The sequence below is a fragment of the Carex rostrata genome, chromosome 1 (genome assembly GCF_964058835.1).
Source record: "Carex rostrata chromosome 1, lpCarRost1.2, whole genome shotgun sequence".
Classification (NCBI taxonomy): domain Eukaryota; kingdom Viridiplantae; phylum Streptophyta; class Magnoliopsida; order Poales; family Cyperaceae; genus Carex; species Carex rostrata.
The window spans coordinates 1,049,526-1,069,170 of NC_135918.1; the positions used below are offsets into that span (position 1 = coordinate 1,049,526).

The window sequence follows — 19,645 nt, forward strand, 5'->3', positions numbered from 1 at the left end:
CGTGAAAGGATTGCTATAGGAAACTAAAGTTTGATGTCACCACAAAGGATCTAGATTCCAAAAATGTTAATCTTATGTTTGAAGCCTTGAATGCTGGCACTCACCGTGTGGGCCCACCCAGACATGGTTTTCCTTTTCCCAGGGGTTTGACAACATCGGACCGCAATTAGACCCCAGATTCGTCAATCACCACCGTCCAGACAAAATCTAAAAGACTCTTCCTTTCTCCCACTAAAAATGTATCACTCGATCGCTCTTTCCTTCCATGGATCTTTGATCGTCTAATTCTATATACTAACTTCCTCCGCTCTTCTCATCTCTATCCTCGCTTACAAGCTATCTGTTACCTTCATCTTCCATTTCTCAATCAATTGCATTAACACCCCTCGTTTTGGTTTTCGATCTCGTCGGTTTCCGGTATGAGTACATCTACAAACAACGAACCGAAGCCTCCAGTGATGGGCTACCCAGCCCCTCCAGCCCCAGCCCCAGCCGCAGCTGCCGCGCCGGCTGCCTCCGCCTACCCTTACCCAGCGCCACCTCCCCACGCCATGGGATACTACTATGGAAACCCGAATCCATCTTACCCCGCCTACCCAAACCCTAACCCTAATTACAACCCTGGTTTGTACTCTCAACCTTCCCGCAACGCTTTATGCCTTCGCCGCCTGGTCATGATCGCCATCGTCTTCCTCCTAGCCATGGGTGCTGTCACCTTAATCACCTGGCTCGTGCTCCGGCCCCGACTCCCCGCCTTCTCGGTTTCCTCTGCCTCCGTCTCTTCTTTTAACGTCTCCACATCCACCTCCGTCTCTGTTGACATCTCCCTAACCTTTACCGTTCAAAACCCTAACCACAAGCTCAGCGTCACTTATTCTGACATCTCTACTGACATCAGTTACCTCAGAGAAACCCTAGCTGACACCAATCTCTCTCCTTTCTATCAACAAAAGGAAAATACGACACAATTCAGTGCACATCTGGTGGCAGTAGGCCAGTATGTCAGCGGTGATGTCACAAAGGGAATTCAATTGGAAAGAGGGAAGGATAATGGAGGTGTGCATTTTCAGGTTAGGATCTTCTCCTGGGTGGTTTTTAACTCGGGTGGATGGCGAACTAGAAGGCATGTGATGAGGGTTTATTGTGATGACGTGGTTATTGGTATCACTGGTAGCAACAGCTCGACTGCAACTTCAGGAAAACTTTTGGGTGCCCCGAAACAATGCACAGTCAGTATATGACTGGTAAGTTTGTATATTGGTTTTGAAATAAATTTAGATTAGTTGAGCGTTTTAGTATTTTACGAAATCATAAGAGTATAAATTGGCTATGATTGACTAGATTAAGTAATTGTAGCAGTATCAACAATGCAGTCACCTTATCTCATTGTAAGCCATAATATATTTTTAGTAAAAATGTCATTGAGATGTTTGATGTGATGTTAATTCCTTTTTGAGGCATTAATTTTGAACTCGTTTGGTTGTTGGCTGGACTAATTTATTTGCAAGTCGTTCCTTCATTGGAAAATATTAACAGTACATTTTCTAACAGTAGTTTTTGCTGGGGTCATTTTAAAAAATAAATTGTACATTAGGAATTTGAGAGGTGTAAGGCTTTTGTTATAGGCTTGCTGTTTTAATTAGTTGACTTGTTCGCTTAAAGAAAAATCTTTTCTTTCTAATAGAAATAACATAATGGGGGTTCTAATGCAAGCTAGGATGTTTTTGTGCTGGGATTCCAATTTTACAACCGTTGATATCTACAGCAGAAGAAGGTAATATGTCACACAAGGACGTGGTGATTGTCCACAATAGACTTTTGCTAACGGGTAACCCGTGACCCGTTCCGGGTTACCCGTTACGGGTAACGGGTAGGACGGGTAAAGGGGTAGGTCGGGTACGGGTAAAACCCGTAACGGGTAGACGGGTAAATTTCCAAAAATGTATATCCGGTCCGTTTATTACCCGTACCCGTTGCGGGTTGACGGGTACGGGTACCGCGGGTACGGGTCCGGGTATCCGGGTACGGGTCCGGTCCGCCCATTTTTTTTTTTTTTTTTTTTCTGTTTTTTCCTTGTTTTTTTTTCTGTTTTTCTTTCCGTTTTTTTTTCTGTTTTTTTTTTCTGTTTTTCTTTCTGTTTTTTTTCAGTTTTTTTTTTTTCAGTTTTTTTTTTCAGTTTTGTATTTCCGTTTTTTTATTTTTTCTGTCTTTGTTTCTGTTTTTTTTTCCTGTTTTGTTTAATATTTTTTTTCTGTTTTTTTTACAGTGTCGTATAAATATTATTACGTGTTTATAATTCGATTTTTATAATATGAATAGTTCGATATCAAATAGAGTATATATATACATGAAATTATCAAGTCGCGTCTTTATAATTTATAAATGAATAAAATTTGTACCTTATATATAAAAATTATTCGTACGAAAATTTGTATATTTATACGGCTAAGTACAAATCTATTTATTTATTTCTTTAAGCAAGTCATTTTATTTTATTTTCAAATTCTCATTATAATAAAAACAATAAATTATAAATAATAATATCTTAAATTAATTTATTACATTAAAAATAATTATGAATAATTTGAAAACAATAGATTAAAAAATAAAAGTTACCCTCCTCCTTTATTCCGGGCTTGGGACCGGCTATGTAAAATAACATAGGCAGAGTTCTAACTTTTTTTTTGTTAGTAATTGTTCTTTAAAATGAATAATTTAAAAACTAATTGAAATGTTTAGAAATTATAATTTTTAAAATAACCATAAATATTAAAAGAGGTTAGAAAATTATACCGACACTACCTATCTAGTAGTTTGGATTCATATACCATTGTTCGTTTTCTTCCGCACCGTCTGAATCTGAATTAGGTTGAGGCTGCGGCTCGGTAACGCTTTCTTCAGTATCAGCTGCAGAAGATGATTCTTGAGCTTGATGTTGGTTGCGCTCGTCAGCATTAATCCAATCTTTCAAGCACACAAGTCTTTCAAAAACATGTGGACCCAATTTACTGCGTTTGTCGGAGAGGATCCTGTTCGCCGAACTAAAACAACTTTCTGAAGGGACGGTTGACACGGGTACGGCAAAGACGTCGCGGGCCATCATCGCCAGTGTTGGATAAGACCTTTGATTCCTCTTCCACCACGTCATGATGTCAACGTTTTCATTTTCGTTGCGCATATTCAAATAGCTCACTAACTCGTTTGTGGATGCGTGCGGTTCGCTATCTGATTGAAAATCTGCTAACAATCCACTACTGCTAGTGCTCCTGAAAGTGGAACTATTAAAAAAAAAAAAATTAGTGGACAAATATTGTAGATATTATAAATAATAAAGATTAAAAGCATAATGTATATTTATTCATACCTAGGACCAGCCCGGGACGAAGAGGGGTTCTGGTTGCCACTAATTCTTGAGTTGTATATGTTAAACATCTCAGCGAACTTCGCATCCACGTATGCCTCGACCCCGGTTGCGACTAAATGTAGATTATCTTTGTACGCTTCAACCATTTTGATCGTGTAATATTTCTTGTATGCCGGGTTGAGGCAGCTTGCAATAATGGCCAAGAGGGGTACATCTTCCCAATATTTTAGAAATTTTAGTTTCATGGCCTCTACAATCGGTGTGAGAGATTTATCGTGGGTTTCTGCTTGTTCCAAAATACGATAAACCTTGGAAATTTGATAGATTTGCCCCAACAACTCAAATGCCGTCGGTGAATACGAGCAGGATAGTTTGACGGTTGCTTCAAAAAAGGTTCCTAGAAATGTTGAAAGCCTTTCTAGTTGGTCCCATTCCCCAACGGTGAGTTCCAATTGCATTGCCTGAGGGGTGGATCCCCTCAAAAACTCCCCTATGACAGCTTTATAAGGAAGGCATCGGTTCAACATCCTATAGGTTGAGTTCCAACGGGTATCTATATCCCAAGGTACTTTCAACTTGCTTACTCGATAGGTTACGCACAACTTCGCAAACTCTTGTCTTCTTTCATGGTTTGAAACAATGTGGTTGAGGGCATCCTTAAATTTAACTATCAATAATTTTATGGCTTCTGTTTTAAGTCCCGCCTTCACGACGAGGTTAAGTATATGACAAGCACACTTTTGGTGAAACATTTCACCATTCATAATCGGGTTTAGTGACCGTTTAAAAATTTCAATGGAAGCAATGTTGTTGCTAGCATTATCGAAAGATATTGAAAAAACCTTGTTAGCCATATCCCTCTTAAGGTTATACTCTTGTAAAACCTCAATAATAGATTTAAAAATTACATTTGCGGTGTGCGGGGAATCTAACACTCGAAAACTTAATATCCTCTTTTGTAATACCCACTGATCATCGATCCAATGCCCAGTAATACAAGAGTACCCAAGGCCATGTTTACCAGCAGTCCATATATCGGAGGTAATTGAGACCTTGTTGGATTGATATGCAAATGTACCTTTGAGGTCATCTTTTATGGTTGTAAACTGTTTTTTTATTTCACCAACCAACTTTCTATGATGCATCCTCTTGTACATTGGTTGAGCACACCCCCGAATGACCAACCGGGCAAAGGCTGTGCAACCACCCATACTGATTGGTTGGGCTTTGTGGGTTATGTACCGGGCCAATTCACTAAGCATTCTTTTTTCATCAAATTTTGGGTTGGTTAAAGTACCATCCGGGGTGATTTGAGTTTGAATTTGCGGGGTATTATTCGGGTTATAGTTTTCACCCTTTCTAATATGCACATCAACATGTCTTTTAAAGCTACTCATACCACTAGCTTGTTTATAAACAAAATAAGGTTTCTTGCAATGGTCTACCTTACAATAAAGAGTTTTCAAGTAACCGTCGTCATCTTTGGTCACATCATACCATTCAAACCAATATTGGTTGTATTCGGGAGGTCTTCTAGCCTTCTTTGCTGCTGGTTGTTGTGGGGGGCGGGGGACAATTGGCGGAGGAGGAGCGAGACCTTCTTCTTGAATTTCAGTGACACTTGTCGAAGGAGTACCTGAAATAGGGGGGTTGAGTTGACTCGACGATGCAACGGAAGAAGTGCCTCCATATGCATACGGTGGTGGTAGTTGATGTGATTCTTGTGGAATGAATGTGTTTGGATCATTTGAAGTATAATACGGTGCACCCGTTTGGGGGTTTTGTTGATAATTTGTTTGTAGCATTTGGTCTCTTCTTTGATAATTTTGGGGAGGTTGTGGATAATTAGGTGGCGGCATTTGAGAGGAACTATCAAAAAAATTTTGTGAATAATCTTGTGGATAATTTGTAGTTGGTATTTCGGGGTCAAAAATATCGGCCGACATTCTCGCGATATCTTCTTGCACCGAATCACGATGAGATGACATTTTTAATAAATCTAACATATTCAAAAATAAATACAATTACTTAACATATTCAACAAATATATCTAACCTAATTATATAATGAATTTCAAATACAACTTTATTTAAAAAAAACAGAAAAAAATAAAATTAAAAAAATCTGGAAAAAAACAGAAAAAATAGGAAAAACAGAAAAAAAAAAGAATTTGAAAAAACAATGATAAAATCTAACCTATTGAAAAATAAATCTAACATATTAAAAAATAAATACAATTACTTACCATATTCAACAAATAAATCTAACCTAGTTATATAATGAATTTCAAATACAACTTTATTTAAAAAAAACAGAAAAAAATAAAATTAAAAAAATCTGGAAAAAAACAGAAAAAATAGGAAAAACAGAAAAAAAAAAGAATTTGAAAAAACAATGATAAAATCTAACCTATTGAAAAATAAATCTAACATATTCAAAAATAAATACAATTACTTAACATATTCAACAAATATATCTAACCTAATTATATAATGAATTTCAAATACAATTTTATTTAAAAAAAACAGAAAAAAATAAAATTAAAAAAATCTGGAAAAAAACAGAAAAAATAGGAAAAACAGAAAAAAAAAAAAGAATTTGAAAAAACAATGATAAAATCTAACCTATTGAAAAATAAATCTAACATATTAAAAAATAAATACAATTACTTACCATATTCAACAAATAAATCTAACCTAGTTATATAATGAATTTCAAATACAACTTTATTTAAAAAAAAACAGAAAAAAATAAAATTAAAAAAATCTGGAAAAAACAGAAAAAATAGGAAAAACAGAAAAAAAAAAGAATTTGAAAAAACAATGATAAAATCTAACCTATTGAAAAATAAATCTAACATATTCAAAAATAAATACAATTACTTAACATATTCAACAAATATATCTAACCTAATTATATAATGAATTTCAAATACAACTTTATTTAAAAAAAACAGAAAAAAATAAAATTAAAAAAATCTGGAAAAAAACAGAAAAAATAGGAAAAACAGAAAAAAAAAAGAATTTGAAAAAACAATGATAAAATCTAACCTATTGAAAAATAAATCTAACATATTAAAAAATAAATACAATTACTTACCATATTCAACAAATAAATCTAACCTAGTTATATAATGAATTTCAAATACAACTTTATTTAAAAAAAACAGAAAAAAATAAAATTAAAAAAATCTGGAAAAAACAGAAAAAATAGGAAAAACAGAAAAAAAAAAGAATTTGAAAAAACAATGATAAAATGTAACCTATTGAAAAATAAATCTAACATATTCAAAAATAAATACAATTACTTAACATATTCAACAAATATATCTAACCTAATTATATAATGAATTTCAAATACAACTTTATTTAAAAAAAACAGAAAAAAATAAAATTAAAAAAATCTGGAAAAAAACAGAAAAAATAGGAAAAACAGAAAAAAAAAAGAATTTGAAAAAACAAAGATAAAATCTAACCTATTCAAAAATAAATCTAACATATTCAAAATAAATCTAATTATTTCACAAGTTCACATAATAAATCTATCATATTCGAAATAAATATAACTTATTCAAAATAAATTTATCATTTTCAAAAATAAATCTAACATATTCAAAATATTTCACATATTCACAAAAATGAATCTAACATATTTTTTTAACCTATTAAAAATAAATCCGAATTTCAAAAATAAAATCTAACATATTCAAAATAAATCTAATTATTTCACAAGTTCACATAATCACATCTAACAAATCTAACATAAATTAAATAAATGTAACATTCAATAAATCTAACAAATCTAACATAAATTAAATAAATCTAACAAATCTATCATAAACTAAATCTAACATTCAATTTAAATTATACATTTATCTACAACAATAAATCTAATATCAAATTTTAAATTACTCTACAAAAATAAATGAATCTAACAAAAATGAATCTAACATATTTTTTTAACCTATTAAAAATAAATCCGAATTTCAAAAATAAAATCTAACATATTCAAAATAAATCTAATTATTTCACAAGTTCACATAATCACATCTAACAAATCTAACATAAATTAAATAATTGTAACATTCAATAAATCTAACAAATCTAACATAAATTAAATAAATCTAACAAATCTATCATAAACTAAATCTAACATTCAATTTAAATTATACATTTATCTACAACAATAAATCTAATATCAAATTTTAAATTACTCTACAAAAATAAATTAATCTAACATAAAATAAATCTAACCTTTAAATTTCGCGGAAAAATCTTGCGGGAGGTGCCGAACTTTGTAATTTTGATACCTTCGTAATTCCGTAACGGGTTTAGCGAACCTCTAATTCCGTTTGCGTATTGGTAAAATGAATTAAATTACAACTATATATTTTTTTAAAAATAAATTTAAAAATTGAGAATAATGAAAAATGAGAATTTGAGATTGAGTTTGAGGGATTGAGAATTTGAGAATTTGAGAATTTGAGTTAGAATAATAGAATGTGGAGAGGAAGAGGATTAGAGGGGTGTATTTAAAGAAAAAATTGGAGAGGGAATAAAATTTGAAAAAAAAAAAAAAAAAAAAAAAAAAAAAAAAAAAAAAAAAAACCGACGTGACCCGGGTGGGTCCGGCCGGGTTTGATTTGACCCGGACCGGGCCCCTCTTGAACCGGCGGTACAATTCAAAATTTGAATTTCAAAAGTGGGTACGGGTAAAGTTGGCGGGTACGGGTAACGGGTAACGGGTACGGGTAACGGGTACGGGCAACCGGGTAAAGGGTACGGGTAACGGGTACGGGTACGGGTACGGGTAGGCGGGTATAGGGGTACGGGTAGGCGGGTACGGGTTGGCGGGTAGACGGGTACGGGTACAACGGGTTATTTTTTAAATCACGTTCTCCGGTCCGTTTATTACCCGTACCCGTCTACCCGTCTACCCGTTTGTACCCGGGCAACGGGTACGGGTACCACGGGTAACGGGTACGGGCCGGGCAAAACGGGTGCTACCCGTTCCGGGTTTAGCAAAAGTCTAGTCCACAACATGCTCGAGAGCGCAAGTGTGTTTCACAACCAAAAATAAAATAAAAAATAAGGTGCGGATCCAAATGTCTAGCACAAGATGTATAGGACACTGAAAAGTTGTATTTGCAAGTAGAGGTCAAACTTGTTCATGACTATAATTCAGTAATTCTGATTATATTTGGTTTTCTAAAAGCTCTGGATGTCATTATCTGTGTTTTGTATTTTGTGTCCTGCTAAGATTTTGGCAATTTTTGGTTAGTCTAAGAATTTCAGTAGCTGAGTTGGTTAGTCTGCTGGAATGGGCAGGGGTCCAGGTTATGAAATTTGAACCGCTGTCCTGTAGTTATTTATTCTCTAGCTTTTATAAGCTCTGTACATTCCAGGTACATTTTGTAATAAAAAATAATTATAAAGATCCTCAATTCTGTTGGATCATGACCTGCAGGCGGTATAGGAATGCTTACTCCAGTCTAGGTCCATTTAACCCATCAGGTCAGGCAAAGTCGCAAGGATTACGAGCCCTCGGTAAAATCATTATTACTATAAATTTCATAATGCATATATAGAGCATTGTCTTTTGCCACCTTTTTTTGGCACTGGGGTTGTGCTGTCGAAATTATCTTTCAAATCCAATTTCAGATTCAACCAGCTGGTAGCTTAAATTGGTTATTTTCACTCTTGGTTTTTGGAGAGAAATATTCCTACTTCATCAAAACTCAACTGGAGTTACTTGACATGGCTATGAATGCAAAGTTTGAGATGAATCCTTGAGATATTAAGTTGTGGTGCATATAATCCTCAATCTGTCCATCTGTCCATGGGAATTTCTGTTCATCATCACTTTTGTTTTTTTGGAGAAGAAATTATGAGTGTATACAACTTGAGATTGAGACACTCTCAGCTAAATAAGCTTTGTCTGGTTTTGAGGGTTTTTTGCATCGAAGAATATAGTGTTCGACTGTTGTGAGATGAACCTTCAGTCTGGTGTGCATAAGATAATATTGTAAAACTCTATTAATTTCACAATTCATGTAGGATAATTCAATTCAATTAGAAATACGAACATACATATCGCACCCTATGCAGCTTTGCACAACACAGCGTGATATTGGGCGATGTTTATTCAATTTTTACTAGGATACAATTGTCGGTGTCATGTCGAACCCATACATGATAAGAGACCAACATAAGTGAATTGAATGATCTGTTTGATTCAGTGTTGTGTTGCATGATTCAAATTGAAGACTAGTATCCTTACCCACGGGGGACTTGTTTCGAAATTCCATAAATTAGAAAAAATTTGTATGTCTTAGGCCATGCTAACAACTGCATGGCTTCATTGACTCGTTGATTTTAGCCATGGGTCACTCTCAGTAGATTGTATACGTGTAAGTGCACCTGCTCAAATTAAAAAAACATTACTGGATCATTTTCTTCGTTTATGACTGATTGACATTAGGGAATGTACTATTTGAGTCTCAGTTTTAGCTTGAAGTGCCACAATTTATAAGTTAACTTACTATTTAAATCATACGAAAACAAAAGAGGGCATAAATTCCAAGTTATTTTATCTAGGGCTGTAAACGAGCTGGCTCGAGCCGAGCTGGGTCTTAGCTCGGCTCGTTTATTTTGGTCCGAACCTGGGCCGAGCGAGCTGGACCTAGGTCATCCGAGCCAAAACTCTTGGCTCAGCTTGTGACAAGCCAGTCCGAGCTAGCTCGCGAGCTGACGAGCTGGCTCGCTGAGCTTTATTGGACTGCTATTATACAAATTCAAAAATAAAAAAATAAGAAATCTCATTCAAAAAATTTAAGAAATTGTCCAGCAGGCACATCTTCAAGTAACTAAAGCCATATCCTTTCTTCCCAAACCGAAAATACATCAATTTTGCATAATTGCACCTTTGAAAATGAGACTAGACTTAAAATTATACGGGACTAAACCCTAAATTCACTGTAGCTTAACGAGCCGAGCTGGCCCGGTCCGAGCTGACCCCTGGCTCAGCTCAGTTCACTACCGAGCAAACTGTTAGTGAGCGAGCTAGAGGCGAGCCACGAGCCACGAGCCACGAGCCGCGAGCCGCGAGCTTTTTTTACAGCCCTAATTTTATCTACCCACAAGTAATAAAGAGAGTAGACGGGGGTTTTACAGATGGATATATATACAGAATTCTTTTGGTTCTCTTTTATAGAGTTATCTGCTGAAATCCTTGCCCCTATTTCAGAATTCTCAAATTCTTTCTCTCTCCTCTCTCTTCTTTCTCTCCTGAAAGATTTCAGGATTCTGAAATCTGGGTTAGAAATTTTAGCTGATCCTAATTCAAAGTTGCGAACTTTCCGATTTTGTTTCTTGATTCCTCTCAAATTGGAGTTTTGAATAACTGAAAACAATATTGTGGACACTGAAATTCTGACAGTAACGTATGGTTGTCTGGAGGCCCATGTCTTTTATCTCTATTTCTCTCTATTGGGTTTTGTAGAGGGCTTAAAAGGTATAAATATTCTAATTTTGTTTGGGGCTGAAAAGGAGGGAGTCAACATTCATTTCACTTAACCCTCCTAGACCCACCTCCCGATAGTATGTTGACTTTTGTTGACGCTACTGCTCTTGTGCTGGTTCTCTCCTCTCCTTGTTAGTATTTCTTTAAAAAGTTACACTAAGGTCTTCACTCTGTTAAGGATTGCTTAAGCCTTGTTAAGACCTCATCTATCTCTAACTAGAATTTTCTTGCCTTCTGAAAATAATAACAGGGTTTGGAAGGAATCGGTTCATCTCGCTACGTAAATTCTCTACCGGTCCAATTTTGATGAGAGAAGGCTTTTCTTTGGTACAGAATTTAAATGAGAACAGGGATCGTTGTAAAGATCAGAAATAATATTGGATAGGTTATGGGTATAATAATAGGTACCCAATAGAGCAAATGCACATGGTCTTTATGTGAGAGGTCATGGGTTCGAAATCCTTTGTTATAATAACAAGGGTATTAAATAGTTTGGTGGCTTGACCTCCAACCTTTGCTCAAAAAAAAAAAATAATAGGTACCCAATACATGTTAGGTATTTCAGGTTCTGGATCGGTGCAGTCGGCATGCAGTGTGATAGTGAACCCTCTAATTCGACCCAGCTTCAATATTCAAGAAGTTACTTTGGGAAAAATTTGATAGATTCAATGATACACAATCTAAATAGAAACAACTCTCATGTTTATGAAGCTTTACTATGAAAATACTGGTATTGAGATCCTTGTAATCTGGTAAAGCTAGTAAGAAACAATTCCTTTTCCACCTCTTTATACCAGGAATTAGACAACTATTGGCAGTGGCTGCAGGAACAGATATTTATGTTTGATAAAGGAAAAATTGTTTTGACTTGTTTAAGAATAAAGGCAAAAAAAAAAAAAAAAAGTTAAAGCAATACATCTTTGGTGTTTGGAAGTGATGGTTTAAGCAAAAAGGATACACCTCAACCATATTATTATTTTACATGATTACATGAGAATAAATGAGTTTAGATCTAAGAAGGAGAGTCATTTGACTTGTTGTAAATCAATTTTTTATTAATGAAATTGTTAGTAGGCATTTAAAACCATTAATTTTCAAAAAAAAATATTATTATTGCCAGACAGTTGAGTACTGGTATGGTAAGATCAATTTATCTCCCTAGCTTGAGATGTGAGGATTTAGGAATGTAGGTTAATTTGGGAATAAATAAGAAACAAAATTCAAATTTGGGCCAAACTCCGATTACTGACTATTGGCACTGTTATGGTTGGTGCCTTGTCAGATTCAGTACCAGTAAGTACTAAATGAAATGCAGTATATTTTTCAGATGCAAGGTCAAAGGTGCAGTATAATTTGGAATGTTCTGATTTTAGGTGATTGCATTTCTTAAAATCAGCTATTGCAGAAAAAAACTGGAACTTAATTTCCAAGTTCGTGAGACCTGCTTTGAATGAATATGATTAAAGATCATGCAATGTAGATATATGCTATAGTTAGTTCATTGATTTTGCATTAGCATCGTTCAATATATTGATCTAACTGTTTTATTAAGATGGAATAAGGACTTACATCTCTCCTAGTATCTCATTAACTAGGACAACACTCAAACCGTATTTTTTGAATTTTAAACCTGATCGGCTTTTCTAGGAAAAAAAACTTATATGTACATCGATTGGATCGTTTAGATCTTTGCACAATCTTCCGATCTCGACAAGAAATAAAGTACATAAGAAGATAAGTTTGCCAAGTACGCGACCAACTTTTGTTTGTTTATGGATGATGAGTGTTGAACCATTAGATGTCTGATTCTTTTTTTTGTTTGAGTTTAAATAAAATTATGATAGATATGTTGTTACGGCGAAATCCTATGTTAATTCTCATTTTCTTTCCATTTATTGGATGTGTTTGTTACCGAATTTGCTCCTGGATTTCATTCACTTTTGCTAGAGAATTATTAAGAGTTAAGTTCATTTTAAAACATGATATAATACAGAGGTTAATAAAGAACTAGTCTTTGGTCTAGTGGCAAAGATACATGATTTCTATGTAAAAAGTCATGAATTTGAAATCCATATAGGAAAAATTATTTGTTGTATTATAAGAGTATTAAATAGTTTGATGGCTTGATCTCCAACCTTTACTAAAAAAAATAGAGAGGTTAATAAGTTACATGAAACATCTTTCATGTGAGGGATATTCAAAATCGAGTAAAATATATTGGAGTAATTTGAAAATTTTAATCTCATTATTATATTGTGTTTCTCTTTTGTCATCTCATAGTCATCTCTGCGATATAATAAAAACAAATAATTGAAAATAAGATGGGATCAAACCTCTAATTTCATATTTGATTGATAAATTAGAAATAATAAACATTTTAAAAAGCATTCTCTGCAATGTAATTAATGAAAGGGGAATGTGAAGTACGCTCAAAACTACATTTTCTTTTCTTTGTTTTTAGTTAAATTCAATGATACTTTAATTAGGAGCTATTATAAGTCAATGATTAACCGAAATTGATCGCACTTTTTGTGGCGTAGTCGTGCGGGGTTTCACACATTGGCGAATCATGATAAAAAGCATATCATGTGCATATAATTTGTTGGTATTATAAAAACTAAGCTGGAGATTGCAATAATAAATAATTAATAATGCAATATGAATAATTGCGATGTCTTAGGTCACACTTGTGGTTGTTCATGGTATAATTTAAGACGCAACCTTTTGTCAGTTATCACACTTTTTATTTTATATTAAAAGCTACCGGGCCCAGGAGAAGCTTCCTCTCTTATCCTGTCCCTTATACCTGCCGCGTTTGCCGTTTACTTCAGTTGACATGCGTTGATCCCTATTATATTTTCGGAGCATATTAATTAGGATAGTATATACTATGTACTGTATTCTCGACGAAGATAGATACAATTTTGCGAAAAAAAAATGATGAGAAATTTAATATAAATAATTTTATTGTGCTATGAAATACTGCATGTTATATATATATATAGGACTTGGCTACGGTGCTATGGGTTGCATAGAGGCCTCCCGTGCTACGGCTCAATATTCGAGTTTTCAAAATCCTAACGGTCGATCCGAACCGTTCATCTTGTTCTCCATATTAATATGTGTTTGGAAACCAAATTTTACATTTTTTGGAAATTTTTTACTATTTTTTTAGATTTATTGAAAATCGTTATTTTTCAGACAAATCTGGACCATAAAAAACAGCGATATTCAATAAATCTAAAAAAATAGTAAAAAATTTCCAAAAAATGTAAAATTAGGTCTCCAAACACATATTAATATGGACAACAAGATGAATGGTTCGGATCGACCGTTAGGATTTTGAAAACTCGAATATTGAGCCGTAGCACAGGAGGCCTCTATGCAACCCATAGCATATTAGCCAAATCCTATATATATATATATATATATATATATGAGGAGGGATCAAGTTACAATAATTTTTGAGTTACAACAAGTTACAACAAGCATTTTCTACATTTTCAAAGTCTAAATCGTTAATCCAAACCGTTAAATGTGATCTCTACAATAAAATGTGCTTGGAGACCAAATTTTACATCTTTCGGAATTGTTTTACTATTTATTAAGATGGGTACAAAAACTAGTCAAATTCAGACCATTGAATTTTGTACCCATCTTAATCAATAGTAAAAAAATTCCAAAAAATGTAAAATTTGGTCTCTAAGCACATTTTAACATATCCATTAAGTTGAATGATTTGGATCAACTGTTTGAACTTTGAAAAGTTTAAAAATGTACAATGTTATCCGATGTCACCAAAAAAGGGTGTCATCCGATCCCTCCTCATATATATATAGAGTTAGGCTGGGGTGCTATGGATAGCATAGTGGCCTCTATGCTACGGCTCAATATTCGAGTTTTCAAAATCCAAACGGTCGATCCGAACCGTTCATCTTATTCTCCATATTAATATCTGCTTGGAGACCAAATTTTACATTTTTCTGAATTTTTTTACTATTTATTAAGTATTTTACAAAATTGTTGATCCAACGGTGGCTGCACAAAACAGTAAAACCGTTGGATTAGCGATTTTCAAAGTGGCTTAATAAATAGTAAAAAAATTCAGAAAATTATAAAATTTGGTCTCCAAGCAGATATTAATATGGAGAAGAAGATGAACGGTTCGGATCGACCGTTTGGATTTTGAAAACTCGAATATTGAGCCGTAGCATAGAGGCCATTATGCTATCCATAGCACCCCAGCCTAACTCTATATATATATATATATAAGGAATTTGGCTAATATTTTATGGGTTGCATAGAGGCCTCCCGTGCTACGGCTCAATATTTGAGTTTTCAAAATTCTAACGGTCAATCCGAACCGTTCATCTTGTTCTCCATATTAATATGTGTTTGGAGACCAAATTTTACATTTTTTGGAAAATTTTTACTATTTTTTTAGATTTATTGAATATCACTGTTTTTTATGGTCCAGATTTGTCTGAAAAACAACGATTTTCAATAAATCTAAAAAAATAGTAAAAATTTTCCAAAAAATGTAAAATTTGGTCTCCAAACACATATTAATATGGAGAACAAGATGAACGGTTCGGATCGACCGTTAGAATTTTGAAAACTCAAATATTGAGCTGTAGCACGGGAGGCCTCTATGCAACCCATAGCACCGTAGCCAAGTCCTATATATAAGGAGGGTTCAAATGCCTCCATCTTTTGTGCCTCCATCATGCTTCTATTTTTAAAAGCTTTAATAACTCAAAATTTAAATCTTAAAATTCAAAATAAAATCGTTGGATATTAACTACATCATTATGTATGCACATGTAAAAAATTATGTCATTTCAACTCTGTTTTGGTTGTCATCTTGAGCTTGTAAAAATGTATACTAATGTGGATAATTTATAAACGTTGATTTTTTAACTTATTGATTCACATAAAAGTAAAATTAAAATGTGATATTTTTTATGGACACAGAGAGAAAATAAAATAGATCACATCTAACGATTTTATTTTGACGTTTAAGCTTTAAACTTTGAGTTATTTAAGTTTTTAAAAATGGAGGCATTTGAACCCTTCTCTCTCTCTCTCTCTCTCTTTATATATATATATATAGAGAGAGAGAGAGAGAGAGAGAGAGTAAGGCTACCAATACCATACATTGCAATTAATGCATAGGCATGTTTGTACATTGGACTATGAATCACCGGATTCAAAGTCCAAATAATCGATCCAAACCGTTCATCTTGTCCTCCATATTAATATATGTTTGGAGACCAAATTTTATATTTTTTAGAAATTTTTTACTATTTTTTTAGATTTATTGAAAATCATTGTTTTCTTATGGTCCAGATTTGTCTGGAAAACAACGATTTTCAAATAAATCTAAAAACAAATAGTAAAAAATTTCCAAAAAATGTAAAATTTGGTCTCCAAACACATATTAATATGGAGAACAAGATGAACGGTTTGGATCAGTTATTTGGACTTTGAATTCAGTGATTTATAATCCAATGTAAATAAATGTCTATGCATTACAATGTATGGTAGGCCTTAATTACTCTATATATATTGAACTTCTTTTAACATAGTATGATAAAAAGCAAATTCCTAATTATAAATTTGGCTTTAAAAACTAATTTACTTTATGAACTGCTACAATTAAGCCTTAAATTTATCAATAATTAACCAAACTAAGCTTCCCATTTGTCCTATATATTTGGTCTCAGGTTTCATATATATACCTACAAATTCTAAAATTGAAGCAAAGTGGAATAGTAGTTCCAACACTTTCCCAAGCATTAATCATTTTAAGGCGACCATTAATTCTGCCCCTTGCCTATCTCTAATAGTGCACCTAAATACCTACTATCAAGCTAGCGTTTGTTAACCTAATAACCTAAGCATAATTCCTCCACTTTCTAGCTATATATAATTTAATCTTTTAAACCACAAGCCAATATCTGATAATTCATAGCATGCAACAGACAAATTGGTGACAAAGTTGTGGGTGGTGATAAAAGAAATGATGTGTGTGTGTGTGTTCAATAACGAAAGATAATAAATATATATATATTATATATGAATTAAAATAAAGATAATTCAATAGTGGAGTGAGATATGGGGTAGTGGGGCTCTTGCAATGGGACAAAGGGCTGGTTGTTGGCGAGTCAAATGTGGATACATTGGATGGTTTTAGAAGATTACTTGGGTACTTTCTTTTCGTTTCCAACTTGATCACATCAAGTCGCTAAAGGACTACCTACCCTTTCGACCACGGCTAAGGTCACCCCTAAAGGTTAGAGGGACCCTTTACCAACCGCATTTTTTAAAATGTAATTATAATGCTGAGAATGGAGTGGCCGATTGCTATTTTATGTGATATGTTGCTAGGTTTTCATTAGGGATGGTAATTGGCTTTGATTGAAAACTGTTTTCCAAAAAAAAATTAATTTGCATCTCTCTTTAGAATACATCATGTCCAACTCAAAAAAAAAAAAAAAAAAAATTCTCACATGAACAGTAAAATTAGTTCAAAAATTTTACAATCTCATTCCCATTTCTATTCCTCTCCGTCCCCGAACACGCCCTTATTGTGATACTTCTCCCATAATTTAATTAGCTCAGTATTTAAAATCCCAATCAGCGTATTATTTGGATTTTGTGTACACTTGAATTTTTTAATTTGACAATACCACATCAAAAATAAATATAAGTATGGTTTGTGTTTGCAATTTGTATATTGTGCTAGAATACTCATGAATAGAAATAGGAGTAGAACTAGAGTGCTCTTAAGTGAGCTTAACTCTAAAACTCATAAAATCAATTTCAAATGACGAATCCGAACCATTGAAATCCGCCTACCTTACGTGTGATGTATCTACATGTGAAATTTTTAAACATTCAAATTAATTTAATATAAAGTCAAGCGGTCAAAATTAGAAGGTTAATAAATTAATTTTAGTGCATTCATTTTTGAACGTTTTTTGACCGCTTGACTTTATACTAAATTAATTCGAATATTTAAAAATTTCACATGTAGATGCATCACACGTAAGGTAGGCGGGTTTCAACAGTTCGGATTTGTCATTTGAAATCGATTTGATCAGTTTTAGAGTTTTGGTGAGCTTAAGAGCACCCTAGTTCTACTTAGAGTTTGAATAACACCCGGGTCGGGTATACCCGACCATACCCGCCCGTGCCCGCCGCCCGGGGTACCCGTACCCGAGCCCGGGTATGGGTCGGGTACTCGGGTACGCGGGTACGGGCAAAAACCGGACCAGACCCGTTATTTTAGACCAATACCCGACCATACCCTACCCGAGTTTACCCGTACCCGAGTACCCGTACCCGTATACCCGACCACTGTTCATCCCATTTCAAAATTCAAAAAATCAGATTTTTTTTTCCCCCCCAAACCAGCAAAAAAAAAAAAAAAAACCAACAAAAAAACCGAAAAAAAAAACAGCAAAAAAAAAAAAAAAAAAAAAAACCAACAAAAAAAAACAGCAAAAAAAAAACCAACAAAAAAACCAAAAAAAAAAAAAAATACCCGTACCCGCCTTACCCGTCAAGGGTACACGGGTAAGGGTATAGGACGGGTAGGGTATGGTTTTTGAAAATTATACCCGCCATACCCGTACCCGTATACCCTTGTACCCGGGTATACCCGTACCCGAGACGTACCTGTACCCGTCCCGAGTATACCCGGAGTACCCGTACCCGCCCGAGTATAAATACACTAGTTCTACTCTAGAGATAGACCCTGAGAAATCTGATATTTAATTAATTTATTTTTCAAACGGCGTGTTCATTTAGTAGAAGTCGGTAGAACTGAACAACCTTATTGGCTTTACATGTGTGCTGGTAAGGGATGAAGGGAGGAGGTTTCATAACACGGACACATATCATATCATGTTCTTAAAAAAAATACAAATTAGTAGGTATATCTTGTGGTTTGGTACTTTGCTTTTTGTGTAATGGATTTAAATCCACCTACTAACGAACCTAATAAACTCAGCTGTCTATTATGAGTCTCATAGAAGCCTGGTCCACTCGAACAGGTCAGAATCTATCAGATTGAACCTGGTTTGTCTATAGCAAGTCCTGTTGATGCCTATAGTTTACCTTCTGAGACACTATTTAATTTATTAATCAATTTATTGTTAGATGGCATATCATGTTACTATTGATTGGTACCAATAAAATGTGACAAACGTTGGTTCTATTGTAAACGTTGCAAATAGGGGTGTTTTTTTTTGTTTGGTTTGGTTTGGTTTGGTTAAAATCAAAATAAAATAGGTAAATTAAGTTTTTATTTGGTTTTCAAAAATTTAACCGAATTAACTGAAATAAACTTACCAATCAAATTAATTAAAATTGAATCGAACAAATCGAACTAAATTTTGGTTTGTTCGGTTGAACTGGTTTAAATTCGTAAAAATTTAAAAATAAACATTTTTTTGTTTATTTTTTGAACTTTTAAGATGGATTTAAAAAATTTGTTCCATTCATGGTCTAACAGGTTTTTAACCGAACCAAGTGGTACATTATGTCGTAATTTATGATATTTTTTAATGTTTGGTTCAGACGGGTGACATGTTTAAAATTTTTGATCGGTTTGGTCTAACTGATTTTAAAATTTCTAAACCGAACTGAACTGTTAAACCAGTTTTAGTAAACTAAACTGAACATCTGAACCAATCCATTTAATAATTAATCAAAAAAACCGAACCATTTAAACCGAACCCCTTCAGTTCAACT

General features: G+C 33.8%; 1 protein-coding gene across 2 annotated transcripts; it reads left to right on the forward strand.

Moving 5' to 3' along the window:
* The first annotated feature begins 223 nt into the window (after positions 1 to 223).
* Positions 224 to 11,788, forward strand: LOC144551035 (uncharacterized protein At1g08160-like). 2 transcript variants are annotated; one of them, XM_078298833.1, is made up of 3 exons: positions 224 to 1,244; positions 11,136 to 11,289; positions 11,424 to 11,788. In XM_078298833.1, the coding sequence occupies exon 1, from the start codon at positions 420 to 422 to the stop codon at positions 1,239 to 1,241; it is 822 nt and encodes a 273-aa protein (XP_078154959.1). In that variant the 5' UTR covers positions 224 to 419; the 3' UTR covers positions 1,242 to 1,244; positions 11,136 to 11,289; positions 11,424 to 11,788. The 2 variants fall into 2 exon arrangements, with proteins under 2 accessions (XP_078154959.1, XP_078154966.1); XM_078298840.1 differs by having other exon boundaries at positions 11,136 to 11,270.
* The last annotated feature ends 7,857 nt before the right edge of the window (positions 11,789 to 19,645 follow it).